The sequence below is a fragment of the Myxocyprinus asiaticus genome, chromosome 39 (genome assembly GCF_019703515.2).
Source record: "Myxocyprinus asiaticus isolate MX2 ecotype Aquarium Trade chromosome 39, UBuf_Myxa_2, whole genome shotgun sequence".
NCBI lineage: Eukaryota > Metazoa > Chordata > Actinopteri > Cypriniformes > Catostomidae > Myxocyprinus > Myxocyprinus asiaticus.
This window is the reverse complement of record NC_059382.1, coordinates 21,112,317-21,123,755: the sequence shown is the minus strand read 5'-3', so window position 1 is coordinate 21,123,755 and position 11,439 is coordinate 21,112,317. Positions and strand designations below refer to the sequence as shown.

The window sequence follows — 11,439 nt, the reverse complement described above, 5'->3', positions numbered from 1 at the left end:
TGGTCTCTTATTGTACAGTAATACCACAGATTACAATCATTCTTTTCATTACATTTATTGATTAACAATTATTCACATGGGAAAATCGTGATGTCTGTTGCATGTTCATGAGAGCTTCAAGAGAGGCTCATTCAGTGGCACACCTGAACTTGCTTTTGTGAACAAACCTCTCTCATAGCACTCATGATAGGCCAAAATGAACATTTTTAAAGGCTTAAAGGTATGTTTCATGAAGTAGAAAATAGTTTTGCACATGATAAAGAACAAACAAGACTGAACAAACAAAATAACATTAAACATTTGAGTGTTCAAATATCTTTATTCAAGATGTACTATGGAGCTGCAGAACTGAAGCACGACACCTTAGTTACAGTGGATAGAGTACTCGATCTCTGACTGATCACCTGAAGGAAAAGGAAAATGTTAACACTTACTATATTACTTTAAGCTCATTGTTAACTATATGGCATTTAATTGATACAGATGTTCGCTGTACAGGAAAGCCTCATTCAACAAGGAAATCTGACTTCTACCCTAAAGTAATCAGCACAATAGAACTTTTTTTTTTTTTTTTAAGAAACATCTTAATAAAACTGATCAACAAAATAGTCAAGTGCTGGTCATATATTACTACATTATGACTGTTTTGGTGCAAAAACTTTACTAACATTATCAGGGAAGATAATAAAACATAATAAAATGATAAAAAAAAAAAAAAAACTTGTATGTCATGACCCCTTTAAGAGCAGATTTCAGCTTGAAATGATCCTCATAAAGCAAGGAAAACCTTATACAAAATTGTGATATTAAATCTTACTTGTTTGGTAGTAATCGTAGACTTTGATCACAGCTGGCTTGAGATTCTGCACTGGAACAACTTGTTTCAATTGTATTTGGTAGTTCATTGGAATACTTTTTTCAACCTGCAGGAGGATAAAAGACATTAGGGATAAAATGTTTATGAATCTTCCTAAAGCACACATACTCTCATCATATAAATGTGCAGTTCTCTCACCTCCTTCAAATACACAAGGACATGATCATCTTTAGAATCAACCCGCTCCACAAGTGGTGCATACATACGTTTGGCAGGATTTCCAAGCTGTGGGGAAAATGTGTTAAGTTCAATCAAATCATATCAAATCCCTTTATTGTCACTCAACCATATACACAAGTGCAACAGCGGGTGAAAGTCTTGGGTGCGGTTCCAAGGAACATAGCAGTATGACAATTACAATAAACAATACAGTAAAATGCAATTAAAAAAAAAAAGTTAAAAAGTCTCTTATGATCTTACTGTGTTGACGTCTCTTACAAAAGCAAAGACGAAAAAAAATGTGCCTTTACAATTGGAAAAAATGCAGATAATGTGTTTAAAAATATAAAAACTTCAACCCTCTAGAAATTTGAAGAAGTTTGTGATTAATAACTCAAACGCACCAAAGATGTATCCGCTGTGAATCCTGATAACAGTTTAATGTCCACGATGACCATGTTAGTTTTTGTCTGTGAACCATCATATCTGTAAAAATAAAATACAAGTAGAAATACAAATAAGTGGAGAAAAAATTACATGCAGAAGCACAGTTTATATAATGTGTCTCATCATCAAAATGTTATCTTGGGGTCTATTTATGTGATTTACTGTACGTGTAACACCAAACATGTAATTTCAGTTCATTTTGTTAATTTGTCTTAATGTGGTTAGGTATTCAGTAAAAAGGGTATTTGTTGGTCAGTAGTGAGCCATAATCATAAAAAAGTATTTTGTTATAAATTCAAATCTGTTCATACTTGACAGTAAATTTCAACATGAAATTATGTCCAGATGATTGTTCACAGTCTCCCTCAGTCTTGGCTTCAATACTCAGTGTTTTATCTACGCTAGGAGTGGGAATGTTGTAGAACACAGCCATCTGTGAGAGTGGAATGAACAGTCAACACAAAAAAGTAGACAACACATAGCAGGTAGAGGTGTAACATGCACCAATAAAATGGCAAGAATTGATGAACTGATTTAAAATGTATTTAACCATAAAAGTGACAAGAACAGTATTCTGTTTTAAATGAATTAAATCCCTATAGAGAATACTTTTTGGTATGCCTAATTGGTGTTTTCCCAACAAACATTAAGACGTTATAATATCAGAAAAAAACATAAGTGGGAGAAAAGAACAGAGAGAAAGTAAACTGGACTAACATGGAGATACAGACCTGCACAGACACACAGGTGGAGCCCTTCACTTCAATACTGTATTTGCCTGGAACATTCTGTAGTGGCCTCTCCTGATACAGTAACTTGTTGTCCTGATTCACATCAAAGTGGTAAGTGTCTCCTGCAGACTGTACATTCACTGTGCTGGAGCCATCTGAGCTGAACACTTTAGTGGCGTACAAAGACAGAGCCTGAAGAGCCACAACTGTGTCCTGATAACATCACAGCATCACCATTACAACATTAAAGTAAATAAATAAACAATTATTTCCAATAATGTTACTTTTACCCAATCTAACCAGTACATTCATCAATAGTATGTTCAATTGTAGCTGTTTTGAGTAACCTGGGTGGAGGAGAATCCTCCATAGGCATTCTGCTGCTTCACAAGCCAGCTGACAATCCTGTTGGCATAACCCAGATCAGCTGTAGTAACTGAATCTGTAGTGAGAACACCTAGCAGCACATATGAGCTGATCTCCACTGCCAGAGAATCAGACGCATCATCAGATGCAACCTGAGACCAGTGTAGTTGACCTCCTATAGGACATATGGATAAGAGAGACATGAGAAAACTGACATACATATTATCCAACAGATGCAAAATCACTATGTTAGTAATACTTCAAGTATTGTATGTGAAGACCTCAACATTTTCCTTACCATCTGAAATAGCAAGATTGTCCAGCTCCTTTAAAAGCTGCTGTCGAGTGTCCATCTCTCTAGCCAAACTGAAAGTGTAGGCAAGCAGAGCAGTGGTGTAAGTGTTTTTGAGATTCCCAATGACGGACCTCAAGCATGATAAACCTTTGGAAACCACAGGATCCTGCAACAAAAACAGAATAAACAGCACTTGTGAGTGTTATTTTTTTAATAGTTGATACAATATTCCTTGTAGGTGAACTTACTGTTACTGGAGTTTCCAGTTCAAGCAATGATGCAGTAATATAGGTGGTCATGGTCACATTATCATTTACTCCACCCTGTAACAGAAGAGAAGAAGAGGCAAATAAAGCAACTCATTTTCCTTTGTTTTAGATAGAGAGATAATCTCAGATTTTTGTAACTGGGAAAATGTTTAGAGACCAATGAGGCTCTGACAGAACCTGCAGAAATGTTTTGCACTTTCTAGAAAATCTGCAGAATTTTGCAGAATTGTGCATTAAACATGGTAAAAGGAGGCAAACTGAGCTGAGAGTACTACATTCTTACTGGTAGCTGAAAGCATAATCAAATTGGTCAAAATATTTAATAAACAAACTTTGTGAATGCTGTTGAAGATTTCATGTGAGTTTACCACTGACATACCTTCATTCTGTTGTTGAACAGTCTTCCTTGTTGCATAAAACAGCCATCTTGACTCTGTCTGCTTATCAACCATTCCTTTGCACTCTGAATATTACGTGGATCAATAAATACGTATTTCTGTGCTTTCCCAAAAGACCTCAGGACAAAGGCAGTCAACCTGGAGGGGTGGAAGTTTTAATTCAGAAAATGTCAATTAATACCAAGGTGACCACAAACTACATATCTTGAATCCAATTTTTTGCATCATTCACGTGGGTGTAATATTCTGGATTATTATTCTAGATTCCCTTAAATTTCTGCTCTGACAATGACAAAACTAAGAGTGAAAAGAAAATATTCACCATGTATTCCCGTCACCACGGCCAAAAGTGCTGTATGCACCATCATAATGTTTGTAGTTCAGTTGTCGCTGGTATCCTGTTCAGTTTGATATTAATTAGCACTTGTTTGTTTGATAACACCATCATTCTCAGATGGCCATTCCAAACTGAATAAATTAGGATCAAACAGTCCCATTATTTAAGGTGGTCTTTAAGTACAGCACACCATTTATGTTTCTTACCACTTTTAAGGAAGCCGGTGGCTCTCTCTTGAACGGCTGAGGTCAGCTGCTCAGTGTTCTCCAGGTACTGTAGAATGTAAATATTGGGAGAAAGAACAGCAATATTCTGCTCTCCACAGCCATATGGCATCCGTAATAATCCATGAAGATTCTGCAGTGCACGGCCCAATATGTCTCCTACAAAGAACAATTTCAAACCATATACTGAGTGTCTGGAACTAAACTCATTACATTTCAGAAATCAAAGTTAATTTAGAATACACAGTTTGAAATTTTACCAAAGACTGATACAGATGATCTGACTGATCCCTCTATCACTTCTTTTGGAAGAGTCAGATCCACCTCCTCTGAGAGACTGTTTCCTATCAACCAGAGAGATAAAAACATCATTGATCAACAAAGTACACCTATGACACTAGTAATTCTTTGAAAATTGCCTGTGCAAAGCCAATAATAAAGAATATATTAAATACATGTATGCAAACAAACCCTTTGGACACAATAACCAGCTGTGGGTCTCTGTCTTTTCAGTTCCTTCAGCCTACAGAATGAAACATAAACACCATCATATCACACTAAAATAAATATTAGACTCAGAAGTAAATTATATCAGAGAGCTGTTGAAGTACCTGTACAAGCAGACTTCGTGTAACTATGTCAATGCGTCCTCTCTCTGGCACACTCACAATCTCATTGTCACACACAGTCTGGGACTGTTCTGCCTCTGCACTGACCGTAATATTCAAGACTCCTACAAAACAAGTCAAGCATTTGTATCAACACACCCAGTTGGATCTTACAGTAACTAAGAACATGGGCTTTTGTTTTAGAGAAAAGAACAAAGACATTACCTACCCAGAACAGAAGGAGTGAGAATCCATTTAAAGGTTTTTCTTCCATTAGCACATAAACAGGATGAATACTGATCATCAGAGGAGGCTTTAAGTGTGTAGTCTGAAGAAGGAGCTGGAGTTACTTTAACCTGTCAAGGAAAGACAGATAATTAGTTCATATTTGAAATTATAGAAATTTGATAAGACTGTTTTGGCAATCTCACCATGATACACTTGGACAGATAGTTGAAGACAGTGGCCTTCAGCTCAAAAATCTCCCCACGGATGATGGAGTAAGGCAGAGAGAGCTCCAGGAAGAAGGGCTGGAAAACGGTCAGCTGAGCAGGAGGAGCCAGACCCAGACCTTTGGAGGACAGACAGAAAGCCTCTGTCTCCCAAGTGGTGATGGTGTCCGGAACCTTGACAGGAACCTGTGTCGATCCAGAGTCTCTGTAAAGAAAAATCAAATGATTGCATTATTATTAGCCATAAAAAGGAGGCAAATGTACTATGAGTTCTAAATCACATAGAATTAGAGATTCAAGCAGGGGCCTATTCTAGATCCAAACCTAGAACCTACTCTAGATTAGGGATGTGTGCAACGACTTATTTCGATGACATATAAACAGAAATTTTGTAGTTGAGTAGTCTAAATGTAAGAAACCCTTACTTTTGTTAAATGTTAAAAACATTGGACCTTATTCATGAAACATGAGCAGAACACATTTGTTCATAAATTGTTAGTAAAACTATTCTTACGTAAATTAGCCCATGGAATTCAGTTGGACAACTACATAAGAATGGATTCATTAACAATTTACAAACAAAGTTGTTTTGTCCATGTTTCATTAATAAGGCCCATTGTTTTTATAAACAATCCATTTGAAATACGTAGTTATTTCAATAGCCCAAACTGAATCTAGAACCTACTTTACAACCAAATCTAGAATTTATCTAAAATCTAGAACTCTAAAAACTCTAGAATTTATAAAAACACTAGAATGGATTCTATACTCTGCAACAAATCAAGAGCTAATTCTAGAACCAAACCTATAAACTCCTCTAGAACAAAACTAGAACCAAATCTAGAAACTCCTGTAGAACAAATCTAGAACAAATCTAAAAAATCCACTCATGAATATAGAACCTATTCTAGAACTGAATCTAGTTCCTATTTTACAACAAGTGAAGAACAGAACCTAGAACCTCCTCTAGAACAGATCCTAGAAGCTATAACCTACCCAAGAACTAAATCTAGAATCTACTCTAACAAATTAAGAGCTGATTCTAGGACAAAATCTAGAAACTACCGTAGAACAAATCTAGAAGCTACTCTCTAACAAATTCAGAACCACATCTAGAAATGATCCCAGAACAATTCTAGAAAGTCAAGAGCAAAATAAAGAAACAAATTCAGAAACTAGCTCTAGGACCAAATCTAAAACTATTCTAGAACACCATGGGTCCTATTTAAAGAGCGCTCGCGTTAAGTGCAGCGCTATGCCATAAGTTATAAGTGCAAAGTCAGTGGGCATGGCCATGAAGTTCAGGTATTTTCGTGCAAGCATGCGCTAAGTCTAGGTGCAAGTAGGTTTGACAAAATCGCACAAGCAACGCGCAAATGGGCTGCATTAAGTGCAATTTAATTCTGAGGTTATTATACCACCGTCTGTGTCCTATTATATATTAGAAGAATAAATTACATTCTTTTGTGCATTAACTGCATCCTTGATGATTGTCGGACATATTTCTATGACAGTGACATGCTCTTTTTCTATGCATGAAAAATGCGATTCTCATCGGAATTTGAATGTAGGCTCCATTAATTACAGAGAATGCATTATTAATCATTTTCATCTACTGACACCCAAACCATGGCTAGTATTAACAGTGATTTTATCGGCACACACTTAAGTTCTACCGGTCAATTTTGATTTCGAAAAATGTAATACATTTATTGAAACAAGAATTTTTTCTAAATTAAAATTACACTTCAAACAAAACGGAAGGAACATTAGAAGCTTAAAAAAAAATAAAAAAAATAAAAAAAAAAAAACATTTGTCTTAAGATGGTTATTTATATTTTCAGCTTTAGTGTGTCAATAGGAAATATAAATGTTAGACTCCCAAACATTACTTTTGTAAATAGAAAAGATTAGAACAGAAGAACAGGGAACCCTGCAACAGATGTCATGGCCCCCACAAAGCCCTCCACTGAATAATGAGTCAGTCTGTGATTACAAGGAGAGACAGAAGCAATTGAGACAGCCTAAATATATAGAAGAACTGTGACGAATTCTCCAAGAAGCTTGGAACATCCTATCTGCCAACAACCAAGAAAAACTGTGTCCAGGTGTACCTAGGAGAATTGATGCTGTTTTGAAGGCAAAGGTGGTCAAACCAAATATTGATTTAGCTTTTTTTTATGTTTACTGGACTTTGTATGACGTTAATTGATAAATGAAAACTATTTATGGCATTATTTTTGAAGACATGCAACATTTTTCCCAAGTGCCTAAAAGTGGTAAAAAATTATAGCCTACCAATTCCAAACATTTTACTCTCTCCAACTTCTTCCACCGGCCCGTTTTGCAGTGACTTAAAAATCACTATACGACAAGAGGTGGAAAAATACCTTTAGGTCTCAAATTAGACCATAAATACAACTGTAAATTTAAACGCAATAATAATAACTGAAAAATAAAACATGACCTATAGATAGTTTAACACAAATCTCATACATTTTTGTTTTCTATAAGACGGCTACAACTCTGATTGAGACATAATTTGATGTTCCACTATATTTTCATAGTTTGGACATGAACTTTATTACCACCTGCTAGTGCAATCTCCGAACTGCAAATGCAGTAACTGAGTTTAAACTTTGCACTGAGTTAAGACGTGGCTTTCAAATGTCTTAGCGCAACGACCTATTTCTCAGGAAAATAGCAAAATGCACTTTGTGCCACTTCATTAGCATACAATACACCCACAGTTTGCGCGCTTACACCTAATAGCGCAAACACTCCCACCCACTTTGCGCTGGCACCAAAATTGTGATTAGAATTAGCGCTCTTACGAAAATGTATAGGCTGCGCTGTATTTCCTTTAATACTACTTATAAAAATAAATAAAAATGTATATAGGTTGATTGCCTGCAGTGATTTGGTCACTGTGAAGGTCAGGGAGTTTAGAGAAAGGCTTGATCCAGGTAAAATTACCCATGGTTTTACTACATTAATTAGGGATGTCAATTTTCAGACATTGTCATAATCGATCGTCGTGAAAATTAACGATCAATTAATCGTTAACATTAATATCGCAAAATGCACGTGGAATAACATGCATGTAGCCTATTGTTTAAATATAAATTATTACACTTAAGAAATGCATGTACTGGCATTTCCTCTTAAAATATTTTTAGTTCAGTGTATTTAAATACATTTTGGCTATGTTAGTTCGAGTTTTTGAATGGTTTAATTACTGTTAATAAAATACTGTTAGAAGTATCTTAAGATACTTAAGATATATCATTTGTATACATATTTGAGTTAATTAAAACTTCACGTTGTTGATCGTGGGTTATTTCGGATCTTTGGACTTGTTTTTTTTTTTTATTGGAAATTAAGTCAAATAATAACACGCTACATAAACACAGTACATAACATAGGCTACCGCTTCTCTGCTGATAGTGTGACGTCAGCTGAATGTACTTTCATGCTTTCACAGTGATCGCTGGCGTAACTGTAGGTTGGGATGAAACAAGGAGATCAACAGTGCTTGTTGTCATGTTGTACTTAACACACTATCATGGTGTGTGCAGAAAACATTAATGTTCATTTATAGAGAAACGCTCCAACATTGTTTACATTGAGCCCGTTTCATCTCTTTGATCTGTGCATGGGTTCTCCTTCTGTAAACTGGAACATGACATGCAGCGCGCAAGCGACCTCTAGCGGCAGGTGACTGTATAGACAGCCTTATCAACGTCTGCTGTTATGATTGCTGAACGCATTTGTCCTGAAATTAATTAATCAACAATTGAGAAGCTTATTCGATCAAATTTTTAACGACAATGAATTGATTTTCGATTAATCATAGACATCCCTAATAGTACTATGGTAGTTACCATGTTTTTGGCAGAAGCCAGAGTTTTAATGCAATTAACCATGGTGTTACTGTAATATGGTGTACAGTAATATGGTATTCATAAAGTAACCATGTTTAATTTTGTGGTTGCTATGATTTTACTACAAAAATCCATGGTGATACTGTTTACTGTAGTAAAAACGTCTTGGTTACTGATGAAAACCTCTGTTCCTGATGGAGGGAACGAGACGTTGTGTCGATGTAGTGACACTAGGGTTTTGCTCTTGAGAGCCCCAATCACCTTTGCTTTATTCAGAAAAGGCCAATGAAAATTGGCGAGTGGAATTTGCATGCCACTCTCTGCCCCGGGCATACGGATATAAAAGGATATGGTGTGCACCACTCATTCAGAGTTGTGCTGAGGAGCTGAAAGAGAGTCCCGGCCATGTCAGCGGTCGGTTCAGTGGCACGGCAGGAGGGACACAACGTCTTGTTCCCTCCATCAGGGAACAGAGGTTACATCAGTAACCAAGACATTCCCTGTCTGTCACTCACTCAACGTTGTGTCGATGTAGTGACACTAGGGGTTCCTATACGAAATGCCGCAGGCGCAGAACCGTGTCACGAGGTATGGAGGAGCAGACACGGGCAACAACGTCGTGACCTTCCAGCGAGTTCGGTAAGGCGTCTCCCTGGTCCCGATAAGTGTGGGAGGAGGCACTTACCCGAGGAAGCTACAGGCGGTGGCCTTTCCTGATTTTTGTATTAAGCAATTTCCCGCAGAGCACCTGCTAGAATAATGCTGGGGAAGTGCTCTTCCCTCTCCAGAGCACTTCCCCAGCGAGGGAGAGGGAGAGCACTACGGAGACCACATCCTACCAAAGGGAGGTTAACATGTGGAGAATACGTCACATGGACTTACCGATGTGGAAGTACATATATGGAATGATGCCACTGGGGAGGGCCCTATCTATGGAGAGGGTACACAACAACAGTGGCCGAGGCAGAGCAGAGCTCTGACGAGGGGAAACACAGGGTTCACCAGAGGGGAAACCGAACAGTGGAAACGCATCATACAGGATTACCGAGGGGGAATCACCACGTATGGAGCACTGAGCCCAAGTACACGGGCTCAACTGAATAGGGGCATACCACGAGTACTGGGCCTGGTGGCGTTATTCCTCCGCCGAGTTCACCACCGAATAGTGCTTAAAGATTTAAAAAGGCGTCTAGTGTTCACCGGTTGTGGGGAACTGTTGAGGATAAGATTCACCTTAAAAGGCAAAAGGCGCAATGCAAGCGATACACCCGACCGGCTGCCCGGCCTGCCTGTTGTTACCTCGTAACACTCGGGTCGAAACCGGTTCTATGCACAGGTTGTAGAACCTTGCATAGGTAATGGGTATAGCCCAACCCGCTGCTCTGCATATGTCCGCTAGAGAGGCACCCCTCAACAATGCCCAGGAGGACGCAACACTTCTGTTGGAGTGCACCCGGACTCCCAAAGGGCACGTCAGGTCTCGTGATTGGTAAGCCAGAGAAATGGTATCCACAATCCAAAGGGACAACCTCTGTTTTGAGACAGATTTCCCCTTCCGCTGCCCTCCAAAGCAGACAAAGAGCTGCTCCGAGCGTCTGAAGCTCTGCGTGCGGTCCAGATAGATGTGCAGGGCATGAACTGGACACAGCAATGACAAGGCCGGGTCTTCCTCCTCTGAAGGGAGCGCTTGCAAGTTCACCACCTGATCCCTGAAGGGAGTGGTGGGAACTTTGGGCACGTAACTGGGCCGGGGTCTCAAGATCACATGAGAGTGTTCCAGCCCAAACTCCAGGCATTCGCTAGTGACAGAGAGTGCCTGCAGGTCCCCAACCCTCTTGATAGAAGTGAGCGCCACCAGGAGGGCCGTCTTCAGCAACAAAGTGCTGAGCTCGGCCTGCTCCAGGGGCTCAAAGGGGGCTCTCTGTGAGGAAGGTAGGACCACAGAGAGATCCCAAGGGGGAATCAGGCGCAGTCTAGGGGGATTCAATCTCCTCGTGCATTTGAGGAACCTGGTGATCAGGTCGTGCTGCCGAGAGGGTCTCCCATCCAGTGTATCGTGATATGCTGCTATAGCAGCCACATATACCTTCAGGGTAGAGGGAGACAGCCGTATCTCCAGCCCCTCCTGTAGGAAGGACAACACAGACCCGACTGCACATCTCTGTGGATCCTCCCTGCGGGAAGAACACCAATTCGCAAAGAGATGCCACTTCAGAGCGTACAGCCACCTCGTGGAAGGGGCTCTGGCCTGAGTGATTGTGTCTACCACCGCTGGCGGAAGGCCTGCTAGGTCTGCCACGTCCCGTCCAGGAGCCAGACATGGAGATTCCAGAGATTTGGCCACGGGTGCCGGAGCATGCCTTGCCCTTGAGTGAGAAGGTCCTGCCTCAGG

The 11,439-nt window shown here is 39.4% G+C and overlaps 1 protein-coding gene across 1 annotated transcript in view; it reads right to left on the bottom strand.

Moving 5' to 3' along the window:
* Positions 1–287: 287 nt before the first annotated feature.
* Positions 288–11,439, bottom strand: part of LOC127429718 (alpha-2-macroglobulin-P-like) — a 53,693-nt gene continuing 42,541 nt past the window's right edge. Inside the window, exons 18-34 of the mRNA XM_051678825.1 lie at positions 5,143–5,368; positions 4,941–5,067; positions 4,715–4,836; positions 4,575–4,626; positions 4,364–4,447; positions 4,086–4,262; positions 3,865–3,940; positions 3,524–3,680; positions 3,124–3,198; positions 2,879–3,041; positions 2,562–2,755; positions 2,215–2,427; positions 1,795–1,916; positions 1,441–1,522; positions 1,016–1,102; positions 818–923; positions 288–404 (exon numbers count right to left, since the gene is read on the bottom strand). Of these exons, the coding sequence (XP_051534785.1) occupies positions 364–404; positions 818–923; positions 1,016–1,102; positions 1,441–1,522; positions 1,795–1,916; positions 2,215–2,427; positions 2,562–2,755; positions 2,879–3,041; positions 3,124–3,198; positions 3,524–3,680; positions 3,865–3,940; positions 4,086–4,262; positions 4,364–4,447; positions 4,575–4,626; positions 4,715–4,836; positions 4,941–5,067; positions 5,143–5,368 (2,104 nt within the window). The 3' untranslated portion in view covers positions 288–363. The remainder of the gene's footprint in view (positions 405–817; positions 924–1,015; positions 1,103–1,440; positions 1,523–1,794; positions 1,917–2,214; positions 2,428–2,561; positions 2,756–2,878; positions 3,042–3,123; positions 3,199–3,523; positions 3,681–3,864; positions 3,941–4,085; positions 4,263–4,363; positions 4,448–4,574; positions 4,627–4,714; positions 4,837–4,940; positions 5,068–5,142; positions 5,369–11,439) is intronic.